This window comes from Nothoprocta perdicaria, unplaced genomic scaffold (genome assembly GCF_003342845.1).
Source record: "Nothoprocta perdicaria isolate Ctin4 unplaced genomic scaffold, notPer1 scaffold_302, whole genome shotgun sequence".
Classification (NCBI taxonomy): Eukaryota; Metazoa; Chordata; class Aves; order Tinamiformes; family Tinamidae; genus Nothoprocta; species Nothoprocta perdicaria.
This window is the reverse complement of record NW_020455536.1, coordinates 119644-146972: the sequence shown is the minus strand read 5'-3', so window position 1 is coordinate 146972 and position 27329 is coordinate 119644. Positions and strand designations below refer to the sequence as shown.

General features: G+C 37.4%; 1 protein-coding gene across 4 annotated transcripts; it reads left to right on the top strand.

Moving 5' to 3' along the window:
• Nucleotides 1-401: 401 nt before the first annotated feature.
• LOC112949989 (putative N-acetylated-alpha-linked acidic dipeptidase) lies at nt 402-26980 on the top strand. 4 transcript variants are annotated; one of them, XM_026042459.1, is made up of 20 exons: nt 408-519; nt 1315-1423; nt 3489-3675; nt 4433-4534; nt 8143-8268; nt 9417-9603; nt 10654-10747; nt 14247-14345; nt 15467-15552; nt 16599-16718; nt 17684-17766; nt 18043-18106; nt 18617-18684; nt 20453-20544; nt 20867-20957; nt 21732-21842; nt 21957-21996; nt 22881-22962; nt 25480-25572; nt 26570-26980. In XM_026042459.1, the coding sequence occupies exons 1-20, from the start codon at nt 423-425 to the stop codon at nt 26757-26759; spliced, it is 2121 nt and encodes a 706-aa protein (XP_025898244.1). In that variant the 5' UTR covers nt 408-422; the 3' UTR covers nt 26760-26980. The 4 variants fall into 4 exon arrangements, with proteins under 4 accessions (XP_025898243.1, XP_025898244.1, XP_025898245.1 ...); XM_026042458.1 differs by having other exon boundaries at nt 402-519; nt 21732-21996; XM_026042460.1 differs by lacking the exons at nt 21957-21996; nt 25480-25572; nt 26570-26980 and having other exon boundaries at nt 22881-22956.
• Nucleotides 26981-27329: the final 349 nt, after the last annotated feature.

The window sequence follows — 27329 nt, the reverse complement described above, 5'->3', positions numbered from 1 at the left end:
TACATATACACACAAATATATATATAGGTATATAAATATATATTGTAATGACTTTGACCTTGTTTTATTCATCTTCTTGGTGTTACAGCCGCTGGCAGCACAGCTGTGTGTGAAACAACCCAGCACTGAAATAGGGACCTCGGGTCCCCGCTCGATTTTGCTGCAAGTTTCCACAACCAGAGCGTGGTTGTGGAACACAAAACAGGTCCCCTGCGGTGCGACAGGACACACTGGGCAAGGGCAGACGCTGGAGAGCRGCAAGTGCCTGCGGCGCTGCTTGTGTCCCGGCCTGGGATCCGCGGCCTCCTCCCTCGCCTCCCGCCTCCCCCGTAACGGGGCGGGACTGGTGGCCATGGGGCGGGCGCCGAGGCGCGGCCCGGTCCGTCTCGGCGCTGCCGGCCATGTGGACCTCGCTGCGCAGCATGACGGAGCCCGCCGGCCCCCGCGCAGCCAGCGGCCGCTTCTGGGCTCTGATGGGGGCAGCCGCCGTCGGACTCTTCCTCTTTGGCTTCCTCGTGGGTACAGTGCGGGCTCAACCCTCTCCCTTCGCTTCTGGGATCTCTGGAGCACGTCTGGCGCCGCGGAGGCGGGCCGGGGCCGGCGGGTGGACAAGTTGCTGCTTCTCCAGCGCGTGGGGGGTGCTCTGCGGCGAATTTGTTTTTGGCGTTTTTCTCGGGTTTTATGTATAGAGTGTAGGCTAGGGGAGACTCATTTTCTGAGGTGCCCGCCTTGACTCCCCACGGGGCTCTTCTAGCAGTGTAACGTGGCCGGCATTCCCATGGAATATGCCCGGTCCCCGAGCTGAAAATAGAAACAGATGCCAGAAACTCTTTCGAGCCAGGTGTACCTCTCATCACTTATTCTACTAATCCCTGTGCAGTACGGGAGTGACTCCAGAGTAAGAGCCAGGCGGACTGGAGGGTGAGAAAGTGGTTACGAGACATCTGTTCCTTATAGAGGCTGTCTGTGCATTTCTGCATAGCTGCTGCCTGGTTACTGAGGTGACTGAAATGACTGACAGCATTCTGGTACCCAAGAAAAGCAAGTAAGACTCCTCAGCATCCCTAGTACAATAAATGTGATGAAAAAACCATWCTGTTTTACACCCCCCCACACAATAATCACTAAGTTCTCTTACTCTACACCACAGATATTACTGGGCTCTGCCTTAGTTGTAGTTGCTTCATCATACATTAATAAAAATATTTGTAAAATATGCGGTGAAAATATTGTAGTCATCCCAAAGAAAATCGATGCGTGCCATAAGAATGTTGTTCTGATGATTTCATRGTTATATTTTGGTGCGTCATGTAGGCTGGTTTGCAAAACCTGCAGAAGAGAAGACATCTCTGAGGCCTCATGAAAAGATGAAGAGAGCATTTATGGCCGAAATGAAAGCAGAAAACATCAAGAAGTTTCTTTAGTAAGTGATGTGTAGACGTAATAATCATAAATCGTAAAGGATTTTTTTCAAATAATTTATTAATTTTACCTACTCTTCGGTAAATTAGACAGGTGATTTTAAAAATTTTAACAGTGATTCTTGTATTAAATCCTGCAAGCAAGCTGCTAACATTTGTTTCTGATTATTCCATTGGTGGAAGAGAACCATTTTTAAAATCTATTATAATCCCTAATTTCTGTAATTTAATTAGAAGCTTTAATTACAAAGCTGCTGCTGTGCTGTTAGTTGTTTATCTTAGGGATCTTATAAACAGTTTTTTTTGTCTGTTAGAGGATTGTAGTGTTTGTTAAAAGTACAAAAATGATCAAAAGTCATAACTTATTGAAAGAAATTAATCTTTCTTTGTAAAAAAATAGTATCAAGGATGAGTAATTTTAGGATTAATCAGTGGGTTATGGTTTGCTTTTAATTCCTAGCCTGATTAAGTACCTTGAGGTTGTATCACGTTCCAAGGCCTTACAAAAGAAAAATAATTAAAACTAATCTTACTAAAAAAGCATTTTCATTTATAAGACTTTGGCTTTCCCTCTGATTTCACTTTAATTGCACTTGCCGTGAACTGTTGCAGGTAAATTAACTTCAAAGTACATTCTTTTTAGTGGTGAGAACAGTGTTGAAAACTGAAGCCTCAGGACTTTTTACAGACTCAACCTGTATTTTGGTTTCAGACAAGTCAGCTGTTGCTGGACAACTCTGTAAAAGGCCTCTTTTCTGCCATTCAAATTCCCCGTCTCATTATTTATAGTGCAGCCAATTCTGTGGTGAAATATAGCAAATACTTAACCATGACTCAGAACTGCCAGTACAGGCCATCAACARCTTAGAACAGGAAATGAGGAAAGTAACAATATTCAATGCAACAGACATGAATACAGCAGGATATTTTGGATAAGTCCATCTTTAGCCAAAACACAAGAGTTAAAAATTCCTAAATCTTACAGCTATTGCCTCTTTAGCACATAACCATGAGCTTGGTTCAATATATCATCCCAAAAAAGGTACCTTCCTTCTGACAGGAACTTACAGTATGTTGTTGATACAAGATGTTGACTTTATGAGAGGAACATGGTGTTACCTAATAGTATTCTGCACAAAAACAGGAATATGTAGTGCTTATGAAATACTTTGTTTGCTGGCTTTGTTCTCCCTGGAGATCAAGGGGTTTCTTTTATTGTTTTTCCCGAACTTATACCCTTTCCCTGTCCGAGATCCAATTTTTCTCATTAATAGTAGCTGGTGTAACACATGTTTCTATGAAATGTTGGTGATGCAGTCTTGTGACAGAATGAGGACATGACAATCTCATTCTTCAGCCCACTTTACCACTGAACCTACTCAGTGGTCTGGGCAAGGTTCTTTTCAGTCAGTGTGCTGCTCACTATTTGAGATACCTGGCACTGTTAATTTCTCTGTATGATGGAATGATTTTTAAGTCACAAGCAATTGAGAATTCCTGTTACTTGTTTTTATGCTGCTGTGAACTCACTTTCTCTTATTTGCATACTAGATATAGTAAGATATAAATACATAAAATTCATATATAGATAAATAAATACCTGGGCTCAAATAAAATACTGGGCTGAAAAGAATATACAGTCAATTGCATGCAGGAATCAGGTCGATTATGCACATTTTTAATCTGACTACATAATCATATTCAATTATTTCATCACCTAGCAAGGGAGATGGACCTCCTTATGAATAGAAATGATTGGTCCTCCAAGTCATCCAGCAGACAAAGATGAAAACAAGGACTAGACCCCACATCAGATATTTTCATGCCATTTCTGCTAAGTCACACTGCTAGGAAGATTACACTTGTAGCAGTTCAGACAAACTGAAACCCTTTACCTCACTTTACACATCAGACAGACAAAAATCTATGTCTGCAGAGGACTGGGTCCTGATTTAATCTCCATCTGCACATCTCTAGGGGGGTTTCCAATGGATTTGTTTTCTAAGTAGGCCAAGGTGAGTTCTGATTGTAACCTGCAATGCCTTGTCTTGACTTCTTTGTCTCTAGCAATTTTACGCGCCTTCCACACCTGGCAGGAACAGAGGAGAATTTGCACCTGGCAAAGCAAATCCAAGCTGAGTGGAAGGAGTTTGGATTGGATTCTGTTCACCTGGCTCACTATGATGTCTTGCTTTCTTACCCGAATGAAACTAAGCCCAATTACATCTCAATAATTGATGAGTTTGGAAATGAGGTAAAGAAAACAATTATTTATTGCTTTCTTACATGGATGAAAATAAACACAATTATATCTAAATAATTAATAAGCTTGGAAATGAGGTAAAGAAAACAATTATTCAACCAGGAAAAAAAAATCACCCTCCTGTAATACTTTGGAAGACTAAGAGGGAAAGTTGATCATCATCTGCTCTATTGATGTTGTTGGGCCTGATCCTGAACTCAGATAAATTGATGGTTCCAGTTTACTTTTCTTATTTTCGTTTATTTGTTTCTCCATCTGTATGCTAGGTAGACTACTCATTACCCTGATTCATATAACATGATGAGATGTGTTGATCAAAAGAAAGAAATTAAGAGTATTAAGAAAAAGTTAAGAGAAATATGTAGTTCAGTTGTTTTGAATTGTCATTGTTTAGAAAGAGGAATACAGTTGTGGTCATTACTTGCACTAAATTGTTTGTAGAGTGATTGGTGATTTTGCTAAATTCAGTTTCTTGAAGCATAGGCCTCCAGAGGTACTGACACAAGCAAAATTAGTACATTTCAGTGCAGGTCCATTGCTTGTGGAAGCTCCAAAGCAGAACAAAACCATTCTGCTGTATAGGGACCACCTTAAAGGGCTTTATGTTATTTAAGTAGGATTCCATGTGAAGGGTTGAGGTGCAGTTTGCAAGTTAACACTTTTTGTACTGAAAGTGATGCCCAATGCCTGTAAAAGCTTTGGTCATACCAAGTGTTGTCTGGTTTATTTTTTTCTTCTTTCATACTAGATTTTCAACACATCATTATTTGAGCCTCCTCCTCCAGGATATGAGGACGTTAGAGATGTGGTGCCACCTTACAGTGCATTTTCAATCCAAGGAATGCCTGAGGTAAATAACTGAACTGGGAAATATCTAGCTTTCAACTTTATTTGTTCAGAGCTTGATGTCATAAAGAGAAAAAAAAATGTGCCATGTGCTAGTCCTGGTGTCCTGGGCAGTTCTGCAATGGAGCTACTTTGTAATTGAGCARTCATACCTACCTGTTCATATTTTTTGACACTGTTTTGAGTCAGAATGGGATTTTTTTCTTTTCTTTAAAAAAGGCGTAAATAAATGTTTAATGTTATCAGCTTCTCCTGATAATACTGTGAATATACCCTACTGTTTCCCATCTTGATTAATAAGTAAGACTATATTTTAGTAGCCTAATTTCAAAAACTGTTTGCCCATAGCTCACACTGACAGGTATAAACACAGGGTGCACCATATGCCTGCAAATGGCTTTTGCTAGCATTTCTAGCTGGGGAAAAAGGTGTTATTAAGATCCAGGTTTAACAGTAACCCTTCCTTTCTTGTTATACGGATGGTAGCAGCTGTCAGGTTTCCTTTTATGAAGCTAGTCTGTGTATCAGGAGTTTCATATCCTCTCATCATTCGTGATTTCAATTAATAATTTCTAAGGTAGGAAATATTTCTTTGTTTGTAGTATCTCTAGTCCAATCTCTGCTTCAAAGCTTGAAGCAGGGAATTGAATCTCAACCTGCTAACAGTGTTTAATACCAGTACTTTCTGAAGTTTGTTAGTTGATGGTGCAAATTTAAAAAAAAAAATACCCTGTATTCATATGTCTCAGATACTCAAAGGAATCTGGAGACTGACACATATAATCTCTATCCCACAGGATATGAGAGGTTTGAATGTTTTAAGAATTGAAATAGGGGTTTAGAACATAATACTAAAGTATGGATTCTGACTTCCTATCATAATATCCCTAAAGAAAGACAGAATAACCTCACCAATTTATTTGGTCTCTGGAGATCTGCAATACATGATAGGACATAGGAAATAAGAAAAGATGGAACTTTCTTTAGAAAATKATTTTACTGTAATCAAATATGAGACAGTTCAGTGGAGACATGAACTTCGAACCCAAAATTCTTTACACTAAGAGAGGACAAGAATTCAGCTCTTGCTTTTTCTGGGTGAATGCTCTAAATAGAGAGTTGATACATAGACTTGGCACTGTACTTGAAGGATACATCCTATGATAGTGGGACACTCTGCTGTCTGCTAGAGTGAACCCTGCAGAGATTTAGAAATAGTTTCGCTTTATTTCTACTTCTCAGTGCATGGTAGATTTTTATTCCTATACTGTTACAGAAGCAAAAATGGAAACCCTTGGGGTCACTGAGGTGGGCAATACCAGCCGTGTATAATCTGACTACCTCCAGATTAACCAGCCACTTCACACAGCCTTCAGCTTCAGACTAAACATACATTTATATGCTTAGATATCCATATGTGCATTTGGTGACTGAACTTCCATGATAGGCAGTGGACTTTGGTTTATTCAATACAGTCAGCAGGCCCTAGGTAACAATTTAACTCATCTCGGTGTAGAACCTTTTATTCAGTTTAGTTACTTAAAAATGGGTGTCTAGTGTGCTTTGAGATGCCCTAGGGTTTTCTAACTGACTCTTACTCTAGAAAAGCACAAGTTTCTTGTGGATCCTGTGGTATATCTAATACCTCTGTTCATGAATACTTCAGGCTGGCTCAAATCATGCTAGACCACTATGTTTAGGCCACCAAATTAAACCTTAGAACTTAATTCACATGGCATTTTTAAATGTGCCTGAAAAAATGTGATAGCCTACAAATTTAAATATTTTCTACCAGATACTCTAAAGTGCTTATGTTAAAATGAAGCACCAAATTCTGTGTCTGRTGCTGAATCTCAGTCTGCTGACAGAGCTTTTAGCCCAGTATTTAATTCCTGTAATTTCTGAAAGCTCAGGAAACAAAGGGTTTTATTATCTTATGTTATGCTGTAATAACTTAATTGCACTAGAAAGTCTAATAGAAAATCTTTCCCAATTTCAGTAGAATTACCTTTGATTTTACCRTGGAGAAAAGCTAGTGCGTAAACTCAGGAAAGCCTCTCCAGGAATGATCCTTGTGTTTGACACACTGTCTGAACAGAGAGCACCAGAATCTTAGCAGGTGTGAAACTGTTCCCCTTGATTATATAGAGTTTCCTTTTTTTCATTAATTTACACTTACTGAGAATCTGATTCCATTTATTTAATTTAAAAAGAAATTGCAATTTGACTAGATGGGTGATGAAACCAGTATAGTTAAAATGACTTTACCACACTCTACAGGATGTTCTGTATGCTGCATTATCAACCAGTCTGAATTTCTACTTCGGAAATTTCATCAGTGTAAGACATTTAAGTTTGTGTCTTTCCAGTTTAAAATGAACCATCTCTCTGGATGTGTCTGCTAATATAGAAAACCCTGCTAGGGAAAAGTTTCTTGTCATCTGATTTTAGTTATTTGAAATTATGGTCATCTACCCTAAATTGGTCTTTGAAACTCTATCTATACATGTGGTCAGTGAGAGATGTCTCTAAAATGCAATTTATTCCTTCTTAAAGAAAGTTGTTTAAAACTGATTTGGCCTGAAAACTCTCCAGAACTTCCAGACTCTCTCACTGGTTGTAGAATGCTGCCTGACCTCAGTAAACTGTGCATATTTCTTCTAGGTACTTGACATTAAGGAAGATGAATCATGCAGTGAATAACATGGTTGAAACACAGGCATGAAGGATACTTGATTCTTGTGCAAAATGTACTTAATGTACTTACCCATCTTCCACAATATTGAATAGGAATCAAGGATCCTGAGAATTTTTGTAGGATATAAGCATGAGTTTACTGTGATGCTTAAGGTACAAATGCTATTTTCAGAAATGTCTGGGTCCAGAATACCTCCAGCTCTTTGGGACTGACTGTAACTTCTTATAAAGCCAACAAAGAGAAGCAAGGGTCATATTCAGAGCACTTATTCTCTGTTTCTAGTTGAGGAGCGATATCTTGCATTCTGGAGGCCATAGTCAGGCAGCTTCTGATTTCAGGGACTGGAACATGAGGAAAGACTGAGAGAACTGGGTCTGTTTAGCCTAGAGAAGACAGAGAGGGGATCTTACCGATGTGTACAAATATCTTAAGGGACGATGTCAAGAGCATGGGACCAGACTCTTCGGTGTTGGCCAGGAACAGGACAAGAGGCAACAGACACAAATTGAAACACAGGGAGTTCTACCTGAATTTGAGGAAAAAAACTTGGCTATGAGAGTGACAGAGCATTGGAAGAGGTTGCTTGGAGAGGCTGTGGGGTCTGCTTCTCTGGAGATACTCAAAATTCACCTATATTCAGTCTTGTGCAACRTGTTCTAGGAGACCCTATTTATGCTGGGGGTTTGGACTAGATGGTCTCCAAAKGTGCCTTYCAACCTCAGTGATTCTGTAATAATGGTAGGGGCCTAAATTCATTAGAGGTCACTTGCCTGTTTGGCTTATAATCAAGGAAGAATTCATATCAGCATCAATACTGGAGGCTGTTGTTCTTAGCTTATTCTCTTAGTAGATCACATCTTCTTCCTCACATGCTCGTTGACATTTTTGTTTCAAATTTTTCCTCCTTTTGTCAGGGTGAATTAGTGTATGTGAATTATGGCCGCACGGAGGACTTCTTTAAGCTAGAACGTGAAATGGGCATCAACTGTACAGGAAAGATTGTCATCGCTAGATATGGCAAGATCTTCAGAGGAAATAAGGTAATACATCTAGATAAAAATCTTGTTTGTGTGATCTTCTAGTTTGTTCCAAAAGACTGAAATTTTTACCTATAACCTTATGGAAATTTTAGTGTAATTCAACTTTTCAGAGAGAGTTCAAAGATCTCTCCCCGACTTGGACAATAATCAGCAAGATCAGTCCTGGTGGCTGCATCCTGCTAGGGGACATTCGGGTGGACTTGGAGGAGACAAGTAACAAACAGCACGACAGGGAATAAATGAACTTGTTGCAAGTCAAACTTCATCTGTTACGAAAAAAAAAGACCACAAGTCAATCTTTTTATCCTATAAATAACGGGACAGTCCACATGCCCAGTGAGCTCTCCTTGCAAGGCAGTGAGCTGCATGCCAAGATCTCCCCTACAGCAGAATGCCTGTCAAGGTCAAGAKTAAGAGATCCTTAAGAGATCCAGTGGTAGATCCATGATAAGCAAACGCAGCACGTTGAAAGTTTCTAAAACTTTATAAACTTTACTACATTGTATCTAGGATTGATTGCACACATAATCCCTCAGAAATCAACTGACCAAGTSTTGGACTAAGATATGATCCGGCCACCTCAGACCCCTCTGAGAAGGAGTTTGGAAAGAGAGGGGGTTTAATTTGGATGCCATGTCTCAACAGAAGGGTTTCCATGGTAATTCTGTAGAAACTTGTCCTTCACGCAGGAAATAACAGTGACATGGGATTCATATATGACTAGCTGAAAGATAAATTACTTCGAAGTTCACGATATATAAATATATCTATATTTTCAATCCATTATGTATATGTTTTAATGGTCTGGTGGTAGCTTTGATCTGGGTCATAATATACCATCTCAGTTCATGTAGTTATGTCTTGGAGGATGGTTTCTGTGTTACCTCAGTTACTACCTTACTTTTGAGGCTGCAGTAGATCTCTTACATTSATGTGAAACACAATATCTGCCTGTGTATTTCCAGGGAATTACATGGTATGAGACAGGTATGGGCCAGATTTTTAATTCCTATAAAATTTCTTTACTTGGTCCAAGCAGTGCAAAACACTTTGAGGTATAGTCCCTGTAGTTTATAATACTTTCTCTTGACCTTTGACCACTATGCAAGCTATAAGGGGCTGAACAGGACCAYAGATCTGCTTTGCAGGTAAAGAATGCTGAGTTGGCAGGTGCCAAGGGAGTCATTCTGTACTCTGACCCTGCTGACTACTGCGCCCCAGGAGTAAATCCCTATCCAGCAGGCTGGAACCTGCCAGGTGGAGGAGCTCAGCGTGGAAATGTATTAAACCTGAATGGGGCAGGGGATCCTCTGACACCAGGTTATCCTGCGAAGGGTGAGTGTCACTGAAGAAGTCATTCTGTGAGGGCCTGATTTCAGAAGGGGTTGAGGAGAGTGAACCACTCCTTGCTGGTTCATCACCTTCACCTCACACTGCCACAGCTGTTCATTTGAGTTCTACCTAAGACATTCCATTTATTCCATTTAACACTGAATCCAGCTCATTTTGACTGATATGTGTTAAGCAGCACTCACACCAGTTCCTGATGAGCAACACCAGTCAGTGTCTGAAGGAGGCAGTTCTTAAGAAGAGTCCCTACACGATAGGGAAAGTTGTCTCTTTGGTCAGTACAACTAGATCTGGAAGAGGTTGCAGTTGCAACCTAGCAACCTTAGGAATGATTKGCAATTCCTCATAGTAGATCGAGTGAATTTGTTTTCATGTTAGATTGATGAATCTCTGTTTGTCTCACATGATAAAGGTCCCTTCAGATGCTGATGTAAGGAGGAAAGCCTGTCTTTTCCACATCCACTAGAAAAATCACTTTCAAAACTTTGACCATGCTATGAAAATTAAGATTTTTCTGAAAAAAGAAAAGATCCAAACTTGTATTTGAGTTCTAGAATTTTTTTTTTCCATGAAAATAGTAAGAAAGCAGAATATTCTGTGGCTGAGTATATAGTATATAAAAATGAGTTTATCTACATCTCATATCATCTGGCACAATTTTTAAGTTCCTAGTTGAATGTTCCAAGCACAGGACTACTGGCTCTCTCTGTGCTCTTGTCCTTGCCTTTTGGCTTTGTCCAAAAACCCTTTATGTGAAAGAAATATTCTTACCCAAAAACATTTCAACCAAAAAATTAAGAATTRATTGAAAAATTTCTAGCCAGCTAATGCATATGATTGCACACACTAACAGAAGAAGTTTTGTTAGTGTTGCTGGAAGTATGTTGTTGAAGTGTAGAGTGAAGTCACTATAGAAATGTCAACCCAGTTTCAAGGATGAAATAATTACTTTTGACTTCTGTGTTAGGACTGTGCTATGAATTGTACGAATACCTGCTGAGAGTTGTAAATATAAATATTTTATTTTGTTTTTAGAATATACCTACCGATTGGACAAAGCCAGTGGTGTAGGTCTCCCCAAAATTCCAGTTCATCCCATTGGTTATCATGATGCTGAGTCACTGCTGCGGTAAGTAAATAAAGCACATTGGGAATTTTAAATCGATTGCTTTGTAAAAGACATAGAAGTGTTTGAAAAGAATGGGAAATGACTTTTGCACTTTCCTTCTAGTGTAGTTGTTGCAATAGTACATTTGCTTATAATTAGGATTTCTAATGAGAGGTAAACACATTCTAGTATCTGTTGCTATGCATTAGATATGTGCTGAGTGATCAAAAAAGGATCATTATGATAAAGACAATGATTTGTAGGACTGCCATGATTCTCTCTTGTAAAAAAAAAAAAAAAGCCACACAAAATCATAAAATCATAAAATCATCCATTTGTCCAGAAAATATTTATCATTCATAGCTCATGGGATGGGACTGGTACTTTGTTCTGTTACTTAAAACCTGTGCTCTCTCAAACTAAAATAAAGACTCTGGAGAGACCCTGGAACATTATAGGGGCACAGCTACAAAGTGGGCCTATTAAATACTGCCAGCTTGCCAGATGATAGCATAAAAATTCATAATGATCTTAACAAAACAAAATAATCATTCTGAAAAAAATAAGATAKATTTGAAATGCCAAGTGCATTCCTCTAGCATGTAGGTATAACTGTTTGCATCAGCTGTATGGCTAAAGAGTAGGGAATACTAGGATTGGTAAACACAGAAAAGCATTCAGGACWATATGGGGACCTAATCGTGTGTGTGTATGTATTTATAGGGGAGTTTATATCTAAGTCCCATGAGTCCCATGATTTTGCTCTGTCTGATGCCTTTGAGAATAGTGAGTCCAATTTTGGGTAGTGCATCAAAAAAGATATGGACCAATTACCAGAATTCACACTAAAGTAGAGAGACTGAATAAAACATAACAAAAGAGAAGTAGAATAAAAGTCTATTTACTACTGTTGAGGATAAGGTATAAAGTGAAAAACACCATATTCAGGTGATGATACTCAGTTAATTCAAAATCAAATTCAGGGTATTCAAATATGTACTTTTGAGTTTGCATATAAGGAAAATTTAATGTACACAAATAGATTATCAGGGGAAGCTTCTTTCATAAATGTATGTACAAAGCTGCTTCRTCTTGGCACACAGAAAGGTGCCAAGGTAAAAGACTTCTCACTGCTCCACAAGCTTATCTCCCTGCTTCATACTTTCTATCAAATTCTTTTGTTCTTGTAGGCTTCAAGATCTCTTCTACAATCTGTTACGCAGAGACAGTAATAGCTGCCTTAACTAGGAAGAGCGTTTATAAAATAGTCCATCAGTATGTTTCTTCATGAAGTCTGATACTGAGATAACTTTAACTATGTGATTTTTCCTTCAGGTTTTTGAATGATGTGAAACAGTGCTGTTATTGCACGATAGTATAAGCTCATGCCAACCACTATATTAACACAAATCTTAATCCTGAAAAAACAGTTCCACAAAAGTAATAGCATGCATTAAATTATTTTGAAATTTAAGCACAATCCCTGTTCTTAAAGGTATGTATGTGTAGCAATAGATAGACACTGGACATGGGCAGAAAACCTATGAAAAAAAAAACCCACAGTAATCTTAAAGACAAAAACAAAACCACAGTAGTCTTAAAAACAAAGACRCTTGTCATGGTTTTACATCAGGGATTGCTCTAATGAGTGGTGATGAGGGGCACACTATATGCTAGTACATATTCTCCAGTCCCCTGATTCCCTGCTTCACAAAAGGTACTTTTTCCTCTTTTTTTCATCTTTGCAGGAATCTTAATTTGAGCCAGAAGACAAACAAATGTTCTGTGTTGGTGCCAGAAAACTTGTTTGCAAGTACCTTTAATGAGCATTGGGAAACAGGAACAATTTGGTCCTTATTCACAATGCTGACACGGGTGTTCTGAAGCACTGGGTCTCTGCAGTGGCTGGCGTCTGGACATACGAGTTCCCAAAGTTTGCAGCTTCACTCTAGTTGCTGGTGCTCAAACCACTTCTCATCACACAAGCAGAAACACAAGCAGGTCTGTTCGGTAGCTGGTCCAGACCAGCCTGTGGTCTTCTCAGTAGCAGATACTCGAACATCTTTCCAGTAGCTCTGTACCAGACCTATGGTCCCTCTAGTAGTTTGCTGCCTAAACATGTTGTCCTACTCACCAGCTACTCTATCTTGAAATTTGATAGTGAATTTTACCTACCTGCTTGTGCTCACACAGGCCTGCCGTTCCCAAGGAATCACATAACCCCCATCTGTCCAGTTGCTGCCCCCCTTTACACTTGCTTTTAGACCTCTCACCGCACATATATGCATAGAATAGAGAGCACCCTTAGGAAACTATTTAAGAATACAGTGTAATAAAAAGATAGGACTGTGGTGATAAGGCACAGGACATGACCGGGCTAGTGTACTCACTAGCTAACCCTTCGCTGGCTGGACCATTTTTCCTCTAAAGGGGCACGGCAAGTCTGACATGTCCCCATAGTTCCCTTTAAAACTGTGTTTTACAGAGTACGAAAGGTTCTCTGCACATCATAACATGCCTTGTACCCCTTCATTCAGCAATTACCCCTTCATCTGCAAGTTGTTCTGGGAGGAGCTTTGCTAATTGACACATCTTGGTGGGTTTCACACCATGGACAATGTGCTAGTCCTTTTCCTATGACGGTTTGAGGGTTTTCTCTCAAAACTGTTCAGGGTTTTCTCTTCACAGATTACCCTGTCATTGCTCCTGTGATCCTTTCTGGACCTTTGTGTTTGTGTAACTAGCCTTTAATTACGTAAGCTAATAGCGAACAGCTAATTCCTCAGATCATTTAATATAAAATACACAATGAGCCACGTAAAAAAATGCTAGAAGTAAAGATAGGCACTGATTAGTAAGTAAAAGGAGAAGTGCACAACTTGTCCTTTTCCTTGTTCATATTTTAAAGAAAAGAGTGAGCCAGTTTTGTATGTTGCCCAGCATGATTTAGGTGTTTATGTTTAAATTATATCCCCTCTGAATTATCCGTCTGAATCCATGTGCTGCATGTTGTCAACCTATTTTGGAGATGTCCAGCTTTGCCCCATTAATTCCATAGGAAAATACAGGTATCCCATTGATATTTGTGGCTATACTGATAAAGTGCTGGAAGGATCCCTGGCAGATTTCTTTTTCTGTGCCAGAATGAGCACAGAATGAGTTGCAATTTCAGTTCAAGAAATTTAGAAATTCCAGGTACTGTTTACAGAAGACAGTTTGAATGCAAAAGAAGTTTGATTGCTGAGAGAACACTTCCAACAGAGGAGTAGGTTGCTCTGTGAACAGGTCACCTCAGTGCCCAGGACCATTCCTGTACATGTTTAATTTATTTGTATTTATATAGCTGAAACATGGATAATTCTCCTGTAGAATCAAATAGTGCAAACTTTCCAAGACAGAGACCATCTTTTTGGTTTGTTTTTGTAAGACCTAAAAACTTGGCTTCTGATTCCTCACTTGTGCTTTTTCCTGTTTTAAGATACTGTAACTAATCCTCAGCTGTATTATTTTTTCCTAATAGTAACATGGGAGGTCCTGCACCACCGGACAGTAGCTGGAAAGGAAGTTTRAATGTATCTTACAACATTGGTCCTGGTTTTACAACAACTTATTCTACAAGGTCAGTTTTTCTTCAAAAAGAAAATATGTTCAGGATCAAGGTAATAGAATACAACCAAAGGTAGAACAGTTGAGGTTATTCAAGTCACCCTTTTAGTTCTGTTTCTTGTGCTGAAGTGAACTCAGTGCAAAGTTTCAGCATTTATGTCTGTTTAGATGAATATGTACAAATTGCTTCAGATTCAAGCCAATCTTGAAACAGTTTTGTTTGGAAAGCTTTGGCAAACTCTTTTATGAGTCTGGATATTTTTTGAGACCAGAATTTGGAGTGTAATCTTCTTTTTAATTTATGTGGGTCTGGCTTTTGGTCTTAATTGTTATCTTATAAAAGCAACATAGTCAAGTTAGGATTTCCAGAAAAAGTGCTCTAACTCTAAAAAATAGTGCTCTAATTCTAAAAGTGTTCTATGTGTTGTTTTATTATTATTATTATTTCAGATTATGTTTAAACTGATTTACTGATTGCAAGTCAGGACTGAAATTTAGCTGTTTCAATATTGGTTGAATTATTATATTGATTTATTATATACCGTTGACCTTTTATTCAAATCACATTTTTTTTTTCTGAAAAATATGCAGCCAGTCCTTGAGAATAAATTATTGAACTTCAAGCTATGTTGTAGATAAACAGAAGTCTCTGCAATGCAATTCAAGTCTTGTGATTTTCTGATTCTTGCGATGTCACACCGGCATGATTGCATTGGCTGTGCTAGGGGCAATTCTGATTTCACTATATTCTGAAGGATTAGAAGTATTTATCTTTTTTATCATGAGCTGGTCTTCAATTTTCTTTTAAAAATCTTTCTCAAATTTAAAAACAATCTGCTAGCAAAAAGTCTTTTTGAGTTTGGGCCTCTGAGCTTCTTACTTAGTATCTACCTTATTGACATCAAGAACAGCAGATAGCTTTGACAGACTGAATGGTGCTCCCAGTTACACAAATATAAATTCAGAAAAAAATGCAATGAAGTCTTTTCAGTTTCACTTCTGTTAGATATAAACTAAATTTGGCTAAATTCCTTCATTATGAGCAATTTATAACATGTACTTATAAAAAATACTAGATGTTTTATTCACTAATCTGGTGGATTTTCATTTTGAATCGTCTTTCCAATGTACTAGAAAGGTGAAATTACACATTCATAGTAACAACAAAGTAACAAGGATTTACAATGTGATCGGAACTATCAGAGGTGCCGTGGAACCAGGTAAAGACACTTTTTTGCGGGTTATGTGGGCATGCAGTGACTTTTGGATGCATGTAGTAATAGTTATAAGGGAGGCAATCAGGAAGGAAGTTTTCTTTGAGATACTATATAATCAGTTCTGTTGAAATATTTACTGCACAAGTTTTCATAGTTTACAGCAGCACTTTTTGCTATAAATGCTGAGCTTCAAGAAGGAGTCATAATGTAGCCAGAAATTTTTGTCTTCAGGCAAGTAACTGCAAGTAAAACAATATTCTTAAGTGGATATTTTTCCCTGGTAGTCTGGAATTGTGTTATGAGCTATAAGAGTTCAAAAAACAAATGGAAATTGAGAATAGCACAAGTCTGTAAAGGTTTTGCATTCCATCTGAAGATATAACTTCCATTTGTTAATTATCTTATAGTCTCTTTTAAAGAAAAAGATTTTTATACCCTAAAAGTCATCTCCATGATAACATCATTTAATCCATGACTTGGCTGTTGTCTGAAACACATCTGTTTACCTATTATAGTATCTGAGGTCTGATTTGTCTTTTATCATGTTAATCACATTTCTGTCATATTTTTGACAACTTTTTTTTTTATTTAACTGTATATAAAATTTCTAGAACTACTGCCAACATACTTCAGTATTGCAAGTTTATGTGATGAACAGATATAATTAGCTGGTCACATTTACCATGAAGCCTTTGATTGAACAATGTGGCAAGATGCTCCTGTCTTTAAAGGAAAGTTGTAATATTTCTAAAAATAGAAGCAACATTATGATACTGGAATTTAGACTATTTTAGTCTCATGGGATCAAGTGACTGCATTTGACGAGTTCTTTAACATTAACTTAAATTACAGAAAAATGTCTTTTGAGATTTAAAAAGTCTTTTTGCATTCCATTATATATACTTTAAGCTATTAAGTTTATTATCTGACACCTACATAGACAATTAGAAATTACTTCCCATTAACATTACTATAGTAGGATTTTTTTAATAAAACCTTTTAAAAATAAWTTATTTCTTCAAATATACATCCGTAATTAATTTCTCTAGACAGATATGTCATCCTGGGAGGCCACCGTGATGCTTGGGTATTTGGTGGAATTGATCCTCAGAGTGGGGCAGCTGTGGTTCATGAGATTGTGAGAAGCTTTGGAAAACTAAAAAAGGAAGGTAATGTAATGAAAGAATAAAGCACACCAAACCCACTGCTTTCAGCTGTACCGATTGATTTTTCTGATATTTGAGCCTGTATTTAAAGGCACGCTTTTATGTCCTGGAAAATCAAGGTTTTGAAATGAAAATTATTAACTTAGATATTTGCTATAGGTATCACTAATAAGCTTGCAACTAGCTAGCTTGCTTGCTAGCAGTATATCCAATAGTGTATCTATCTCACTGATCTCTGAAATAACACAATGTCCTATTAATTACAGTTCCAGTTACAATTTGGTAACTGTGAGGGAAAAAAAAAAGGGAAGAAAAGAAAAAAGAAAGGAATCAAGGGAGCAAAAGGTGAAAAGTCACCAATAGCCTCAAAGAAAACTGATCAAAGATGGAGACACAGGGCARTATAGCCAGTTCCAATTCACCTGAGTTAAATATGAAATGCAGAACTTTAAGTGAAAGATCTTGATTTGGAATGCGAGATCAGAATTGCAGAGAATTCTTTCAAGTTTTGAAATCTGCCATTTGAGAAACCGGTCAAAGAAATGCAGTAATAGAATTGAAACATACCAAAACACATGTTTCTGTTAGATTAGATATCAAACTAATCATACAAATAGCAGATTTTTTTTCCAGAATCCACACAGATGCACATACTTTTATACTTTTTCCATGGTTTTGAATTCTAGAAAATTTCACTACCACTAAAGCTGAGAGAAGAAAAAGAATACTGTGTTTTGCCCAATATTGCAAATGCTACAGTGGGTTTAAGTTCACTAAAAAATTAGCCAAGTATTCTTAGATTGTGTTAGAGGAACTTTTATGGAACATCAACTCCTTTACTGTCTCCAGAGATTAGGATAAAAGAAACACCTCTCCAAATTGACATTTGTTTAAATGTTGGTAACCAGAATGTACCATGAAGTGTCTGTTTATTTCTGTAATATATTTTTTGTGGACTTTTATTGCAGGATGGAGGCCAAGGAGAACAGTGATATTTGCAAGCTGGGATGCAGAGGAATTTGGCTTGTTAGGATCAACAGAGTGGGCCGAGGTAAAACAATAAGCATTCAAATAGATGTTTTCATAGGGCAGATCTTCGAGAAATCTGTATGAGAGAGGTATGTTCCACTTGCTCACTCTGTCTTTTTCTCTCTCTTTCTCTATTTCTTACATACACACACAAACATACGAGTTTTATTATTAAATAGCAAGTTTATATGGCTACCTACAGGAGGGCATCTGATGCCTCTCTGAAACAACTGCTATTTTCTCCAGAAAATATGAAAGTAATTTTGAGGCTCATCGACATCTTCTTTTCTTCTTGCAGGACAATGCCAAAGTATTACAGGCACGAGGAGTGGCTTACATCAATGCAGATTCCTCCATTGAAGGTATATAGTCTTGTCACACATTTTGCAGCAATAGTGATGACATATACAGGTGTCTTCTTTGAGTCTAATCTGGCATTCTATGAAAGCTTCAACATGATAATATCATTCCATTAGACCAAGAGTAGACATAGAGGGAAGCAATAACCCAGAATCATATGTATCCTTCAGATATTTCACGTTGCTTAGGAGAAGCAGCTTGTTACACTGACTACACTGCTTGGGAAGCTGTCAGGAGGGAGAGAACAAAATGCCTCTGTCCTCTTCTCATAATATGAGTAGTCAGCATAATGATTACTTCAAAAGCTGGGCTATAATTCATCCTAAACCTACGCAAATTGAATCCTAAACCAAACTGCATTGAATTAGGAGAACCTTAACAACAAAAAAATCCCAGCTTCCTTCCTGTAGAAGGCATGGAACTCTAGCCCTTTCATATTTACAAATAATGGCACAAAATCTCAAATAAGAAGAACTTGCTTCCTAATCAAAACAATTTTTCTTTTCTTTTAGGAAACTACACACTAAGAGTAGATTGCACACCGCTGATGTACAGGCTGGTGTACAGTCTGACCAAAGAGGTATTATTTCTTGAAATTATCAGCCACCCATTTCAATTTATATTTATCTGTTTCACTGCCATCTGCTTATATATAGTGTGAATGAGTCAAGTCTTAGTAAAAGTGCAGAACCAGGCCTTTGAGGACCAGTTTCCAGCAGGAATGCTTGGTACTCACTTATTGGATGGGTTTCTGTGTATAAAATAGCATGTGTAATGTTGCTTTCTTTTGTATCTGCAGCCATCATTTTTAAGTTAACAGCCACATAATTCTCAGTAAAGAACATCACTGTGTTACGTGTAAGATGCTCCTTGCCCTAAGAGTGAATCTTAGAGAACTGACACTAATAAATCTTCTAATTTGGCATTTTCTTCAGTCAGTTTGTATTGGAAGCATCTATTCAGGAATCTTTTATTGGTCTTTTATATGTGTGTGAGATATATATATATATATATATAAATGTATAAATATATATATTTATCAGCTATTCTGTTTTCTGTGTATCTATTGTGTCTATGTTCATCTGCTGTATATATTCACCCATCTGTTTTTTCCAAGGTCAGTAATTTATTGTTTCTTAGAAGCTGCTGTTAGCCTGGTACAAAAGTAAATGAAATCTACTTTTTTTACTGTAAAAATTCAGAATAAACACTTTTTGCAATTGGAAATAAATAAATAAAATTTAAATCTGTTAAAATTAGGTGACCAGCTAAAGATATTTCTGCCTTGAACTGCAGACGTGCTGATCAACTGCAGTTCCCATGGAAACCAATTCTAAGTGCAGGTGTTCAAAACTGTCAGAAAATCAGGTCTACAGAATCTCAATTTGGGCACCAAGAATCATTGTTAGAATGTTGACCTAAATACCAGGTGGTATAAACAAGGTGGCATAGCCCTTCCTAAAGCTAAGGAGCGGTAAACAAAGGCTGGCAAATGCATATTGCCATGGTCTGTTGGTAGCTAATGTCTGCAAAGAAAGCTGATCAGGAAGCAGGTCCTTTATGATCCCATCCTAAATTAATCTGTGGCAAAATGCATTAACACTGTTTCACGAACAGTTACCTTCATGACCCAAAAAAGGCAAATATTATTTTTATTTTGATTGCTTGTAAAAATTAATAACGCTTCAACTACCTGTCAATTAGGAAGGCACTTAAAAAATATCTGCAGCATTTATTCTGTTCAGTGATCTAATGAACTGTCTGAAAATAGTGGAAGGAATTAACTTCATTATGATGGTGGTTTTTATATCTTTATAGCAGCTATGCTGATCACTGWGCAACTATGCCACACTTAGCTTTTCTAAGATAGCAATGATTCTATGATTCTATGAACTACTGAATCCATGAAGATTATTTGTCTGAACTAAAAAAAATGACAAMTCAATGTTGAAGAACCAAAGACAGAGTTGTTTTTTTTCCTCAAAATAAAACAACTCTTTCCTTTTGCAGGTTATTATTTTTAAATAATTAAATGTCTGAAAATCTCGTAATGAATAATCAGAAAATTTCATACTGGAAATAATGACTTGAAGTGCTTTGCTTTCCCTGTGTTTTTTTTTTTCTATCTAAACTACATATTTTTAGTAAATAAAAGTTACCTCTGAAAAAAGCTGTGTATTTGAAATGCTTAAGGGGAGATTCAGAAAGGTTGAGGGATTTAAGTTTATGACCTTAYGACTTAGTCATTGCTGTAAGCAATAGACTGGAAATGATAGCAGGATTTAGGTTTATCACTTGGTAATATTTTTTTTTAAATGACTTTCTTTACAATATATTTTTTTTTCTAGATACCAAGTCCTGATGAGGGCTTTGAAGGTAAATCTCTGTATGAGAGCTGGTATAAAAAAAATCCATCGAGGGAATATAAAGAGGTGCCCAGGTCAGTGATAAAAGAAATAAAGGGTATGCCAGAAGCTGTCTTTGGGTCTTTCCAGTAATTATATACAGTGAGTCAAATTGTCCTCTTGAATGTTTGACTTTCTACAATAACTCTAGGTTTCTAAGCCTGACAGTAAGAGGTGCATGCTGCGTAGGGGTCATAGGCAATTGGAGGAATATTCACAGATAGAGCATGCTGGGGAGTGATTGTGTGGTACCGGGGACAAGAGAGTAAGCAACATACAAAAGTACTTGGAAACTTACAATAAATGATACTTTAAACCCTTCTCATTGAGGGCATTTTCTCCTCTTTCTCAATAAAGAATAAATAAACTGGGTTCTGGCAATGACTTTGAGGTCTTTTTTCAACGGCTTGGCATCGCTTCTGGCAGAGCCCGTTACAGTAAAAACTGGGTAAGTCTGTGGCTTTGTAATTTTGTTTCATGTGTAACGGCCTGAAAAACATCTACTGTAATTCATTCACCCGTTCAGACTGCCAGCTTTTTGGAACAGGAGTACCATTTTTGGTTCTGTTTGGTGAGCCAGAGCAGAGTCCTAGCTATAAAGTGCTATTACAACACAATTATTTAATAAATAGAAGTAACGGTCAACTTGGTATCAGTCAAACAGAAGATAAAAGACCTTTGCTTAGAGTAAACAGATGTTCTCAGAACTGACTGTGAATAGTGAAGGCTTATGAGTGGCTTATGATAGCTTATGAATGATTTAATAACAACTATGAAGCTTTGAATTCMGCAGTGATTTTTTTTAATGGAGAAGATTTGACTACAACATACACTGAGGTGARACCAACTCAGAAATGTTCGAGGGATGGTCTATTAAATGAGATTTTTTCCTTTGGAAGAACATATCTGAAGACACAGACAAAATGGCTGTTGAGAGCAAGTCAAAGAGAGGAGGAGCAATTTCACCTATATTTAGCCAACTAACAGTTCTGTACCTTTTCGTAGATGTTTACCTAGAGCCCCGTGTGACCTGAAGTGATGTCATCACAGCAAAATTCATCTTATCATAATGTCTATGTCTAAGAGCAGTTCTCGTTTGATTTTCTGAAGTGAACACTTCACAGTGCCTTGAATTTCACAGCAAAAGTTTTCAAACAAAGCTGAAATGTCCACATCTGACCTTAATAACAGTTCTGTTTGTTTTCGTTTGTTTCTTTTTCAGGATGTAGAAAAATATAGCAGCTATCCAGTTTACCACAGTGTCTATGAAACCTATGAAATTGTGGAGGGGTTTTATGATCCCACTTTCAAGAATCATCTGACAGTGGCTCAGGTACGGGGAGGGTTGGTGTTTGAGTTGGCCAACTCTGTTGTGCTTCCCTTCGACTGCAGAGATTATGCAGCAGCTGTGAGCAATTATGCTTATGTCATCTACAATTTGTCAAAGAACCATGAAGAGGAACTATCAAAATACAGTGTATCTTTTGGTATGTACTATTTTTCATCACAGTCCTCCTTTTATCTTAATGTGTAAGTCTTAGTCATGAACTGATACTTACTTGTGCCTTGTGCTGTGTGAACAGTGAATAAAACAACAGCCATATTCCAAACAATTTGAAATTTTAGCCATCTTGAAAATCCCCAAGGACAGAGAGAGGAAAAGCTCTTTGAGCAATAGTGCTTGACTATATTCTGTGTGAAAAAAAAATAAAAATCCTTATATCCAGTTAGAACTCCTTATTTCAGTTTATGGTTTCAGTTCAGTGATGGCAGTTGCCATCTTGAGGCCTCTTGAGATGTTCAGCTGAGGGTTTACTCATGCAGCCACAGTCTACCCCTGGGCTGCAGTAAGGATCTTGTACTGGCATGTGAAATTTTATTCACATAATAGGGATTCACAAACTCTCTCCTACCTGTGAGACCGCCTCTTTATTGTAGTGTATCTATTGACAACATTATGTACAACTCAGTGTTATTTGATTACTAATAACCATTTTATGACACATAAACAGTTACACAACCTCTTTCTCTCACTCATTGGCTTACTTACTTGCTCCTGTCGTGCTTTGCAAAACCTGCACCTACCTGAATAGTCCAGTTCTGGTAGTGTGCTTTACTTTCAGTAAGTAGCAAATAACAGTATTTACAGAAATACTAATTTCTGTTCTCTCCAAGACAATGCTTCATACAAGGCCATATAGATTTATTTTTTAACATAGGAATATGGGGTCTTACAATGTTTTTGCCATTCAGTAAGAACTACCAAAGCATGATCACTGTGAAAGATAAGTAGTTTTAATTTGAAGAATTTGATTTGTTAAGTGATTTCTTCAGAATCTGAAGGTAACTCCTTCCATATTGCTTCTTCTAGATGCTCTGTTTTCAGCTGTGAAGAATTTTACAGAAGTCTCTGCTCACTTTCATGAGAACATGCAGCAAATAGATATCAATAAGTAAGTTGAACAATTTWGTCTTCCAAACAAGTAATTTGTGCAGTTTTCTAGGTTCCCACCGCATAATGTTCACTTGCATTTAGTTCCACAAATGATCTTGGTGACAAGTGACTGTCATTCATTTGTTCCATTTGGAGTGCTTATGGAATCTTGTCTTTAGAGGTCTAGCTACACCATGAAACAAAATGCAGAAGTGTTGAACATCTGAGCATGGACCTCTGAGACACTGCGGACACTGAGAATCCAGCTGTGTTAGCTTTGAAGAGTATCCAAGCTAATGAGTGCCAATTCGTGACAGGTCTTAGCTCAGGAGCAGTGCCAGGAGCATACATGAATGTGATGAGATGTTGGTTAGCATGAGCAGAGCTAGGTCAGGTGTGTCAGTTCCTACAAGTGCAGAAAACCTTCTAGGATTTTATGATTGGAATATCATTAAATAAAAAAATGTAAACTCAGCATTTTCAGTTGTCAGCACGCTGTAATTTTGAAGATATTGGTACCAGTTAATGCAGAGAATAACTGCACCATGACTGTTGCCTTGCCAGGCTTTTTGACAAGCTTTCTATGAGCCACCTATGCTAAAAGTCTATTAGTTTTTGACTCAATTCTTAATTAGTCTCTGTAGGCCACCTATGTATGTGTATTTATAGTTACATTTCTTGGGAAGGATGCATGTTGTATGCTTATCCATAGGGAAGGTGAGAATAAGCGACATCTTTCTAAGCTGAGAATAAGAGCTATGGTGGCAACTTTTAAGATAAATGAATTAACAATTTTCTAATAAATAAGCATTTACATGGGCTTACTATTTAGGTATGTTTATAGTAAATTGTATTACTTCAGAAAGGCTCATTTGGATGAACAGAGAAATTGTTTTTATAAGCAGAATTACTCTTTGTGTTTTGTGAATCATTTTCAAATTTCCCTGCCCTCTCAGATCTTTCCTGTATTACTTATTTTGATTTTGTTGCTCCTGTCAAGTTATCACAGAGTCACAGAATTCTGTGAGGTTGGGAGGCACCTCTAGAGATCACCCAGTCCAACCCCCAGCTCCAGCAGGGACACCCAGAGCACGGGGCACAGGGTGGCAGCCAGGCGGGTTTGGAAGATCTCCAGAGAAGGAGACTCCACAGCCTCCCTGGACAGCCTCTTCCAGTGCTCTGTCACCCTCACAGGAAAGAAGTTCTTCCTCATATGCAGAAGTAACTTCCTGTGCTGCAGCTTGTAACCATTGCCCCTTGTCCTGTCACTGGCCACCACCGAGAAAGGTTTGGCCCCCTYCTCCCTATATTGTCCCCTCAGTTACTTATACATAMTAATCAGATCTCCTCTCAGTCTTCTCTAGGCTAAACAGGCCCAGCTCACTTAGTCTTTCCTCGTAAGATCCCTTTCCTCCAGTCCCTTAATCATCTTTGTCATTCTACACTGGACCCTTTCTAGAAGTTCCACAAACTTGATGTATTTATATATTTGATTTACCATGTAAATCTCAATCTGTTTATTTTTCTGAGCTGCTAAAATGCATCCACAGACTTAGATGAGATTTCAAAATAAATGTAGAAGAAATCATTTTACTGCTAACTATAGTGATTTCATTTCAAAAATAAAATAYGTCCTGCTAAGTTGTAAGGCACAGCAGCAAATGAAAAAGTTCAGTTCAAAATCATTTCATTAATGGCTGACACAATCTAAGCATTAATTCAATCAATCTGATTCTGTTTTCATTTACATTAATGCAAATTTCAAATAATTTCGTTGATAACGATAGAGTACTCTAGGCTTAGAGACGTAAATTTTACCTCAGTCTTTCTTGGTGAATGCCTTGAAGCTCTGCAATGAGTCACTTAGGATGTAGACTACAAGACATATGTACATTCAATACATTCTTATTAACATTTTTTTGTATTTGTTAAGTATCAGTATGATGCTCAGAGTAATCCAAAGCACACAGTCCCAGATGGTCTGTGATCTAGGGAATATATAATATGCGCAATCAGAAAAAACGATTCTTGGATGACTCAAAGGATGATTCTAACATCACAAGGTTCCTCAGCTGATGTGGTTCTGCATGAAAGTAAATATGATTTTACTGAGGTGGTTTTAGGTGATATGATGCTTTATTTGACTTAGTGGAAAATAAGGTCTTTAAAATTTTGTCACAGAAAAGAATGGCCTGCCTAAACACACTGAAGAAAAGGAGATCTAGAAGTGAGGAATGGCATGAGAGAAAATATCTGATAAATCTACATTTTCTTTGATGTTATTTCTTGTCTTTTAAGAATGGTTGTAGACTTTCAGGTTATAAATCAGACTATCTCACAGTCTAGATCACTGTAGTCCTACAGTGCAGGTTAGCTGACTTGGGCTATTTTCTGTGGCCAGTAAACTTGAATAGGTCAACATCTTGGATATATTTTCCTTCCTAAATCCAGAGCTGTGAGTGTTCTGGCACAGGAAGAAAGTGGAGCAATCATTTTACAGTTAACATATTCCTCTCTTATCTTTTTTTTTTTTTAGCCTACTTGCTGTCAGATCTTTAAATGATCGACTCATGTTTCTAGAAAGGGCTTTCATTGATCCTCTTGGACTACCTGACAGGCCATTCTACAGGTRAGGAATGCTTGTTTTTTTTTGCTTTCTCTTTATGCCTTCTCTCTCTCAGGAAAATCACTTTATGATTTACAGGCCTCTCAATGGAAGCATAATGATTCTCTTCAGCATAGTGAAAATAGGTTTAAAAGAGAAAACAATCTTAGGAAAAATTTCAGTGAGGTATACAGTACAGAAGGCAAAAGAGTCTTGTCAGAAGCCTGTAGSTGTAAGCCTCTTTACCAGATCTAAAAATTTGACTCTGGACTCCGATCAGATAATTTCACAGGTAAAGTTATTTCACAGGTAAAGTTAGAAAGTCATTGTGAGTTAAAAGAAAAATATGATATACTTCAAACATCTAAATTTGACTGATTATAGTAGAATAGCTATAGTAGAAAACATGTAGAGTGAAGCAACTTCAGTAGCACTGAAGTGAACTCTTCTGTCTTATCCTGTTTAGGTAATAAATCTTTCTTGAAAGGCAGAATAGTAAAGTCAAGTGTAGCTTTTTGTTTTCTTCTTCCACGCTCTATACTTCAAAACAACAACCTTTCCACTACAAGAACTTCAAGCAAGTGAGCTTAAGATTTAGAATCCACATACTTGTTACAGCTTCTGATTAAAATATCTCTTGAGAAGTTTTTTGTTAAAGTTTCAGCTTTAGTTCACTTAAAAGTTTCAGCTCAAAACATGCCTTTAACTATCAGAGAATGTGCGTGAGAAAGGCTTTTCTTTATCTTTCCGTCTAAGTCAAGGCAAAGGAAAATACTTTAGACAGCTTTATCTCTAGTGTTCTTAGCTACAATTACAGATTATTATTCTTGAATTCATATGGAATAATATAGCTCTTTTTTTTTTTGCTCCATATATTATAGGCACTATTAGTACAAGAATCTTGCTTATTTGCATCTTCATTGTCAATAATTTGATAGCTGATATAGGTACAGATTATTTGAAAAACAATATGTTTTGTTTTCCTAATGCAGAATATTTTTTTTCCTTAACTTCCCTACAGACATGTCATCTTTGCTCCAAGCAGCCACAACAAGTATGCAGGAGAGTCATTCCCTGGAATCTATGATGCCTTGTTTGACATTAAAAGCAAAGCTGATCAACATAAAGCCTGGGAAGAAGTAAAGAGGCAGATTTCTATTGCAGCCTTCACAGTGCAGGCAGCAGCAGACACACTGAAAGAAGTAGCATAAGTTTCAGCAGTATCAGCATCAGCAAAAGACTAAGTAGACAGTTTGCAGAAGCCTCAAAACCAGACCGTAATAAACAATAGGAGGATTATTGCAAGAACATAAAACTCACACAGTTGCATTCTTTGCAAATAGTATACCCAATTGGAGTGCATTTAACAAGGTGTTAACAAGGYAATATCTTCCATTAGATATCCTCAAATTTTACATGACTTCTGAAGTGAGAGACACTACATTATAATACATTATACATTAATTAAAAAAAGACTTTTTTTCCTGTATAATATGTTCAATATTTTAAATCATTGGGTGTATATTCAGAGCTTCTTATGCAGCTAGTTGATTATTTTTCATAGCGCTTCTTACAGGAAAACAGATTTCATGCATGAAGATGGGAAGACTGTCTATACGTAAAGTGTGAAGTGTGTAACAATGGTAGATCTGGGGTTATCAGCCCAGTATTCACTCAGTGATGTTCTCATCACATGATGGGTGTATTGCAGCTGTTTGCAAATAAAATTAAACAAGAAGTCTTCTAGTCACCAGAGTAAAGACATGGCAACACATTTTGTC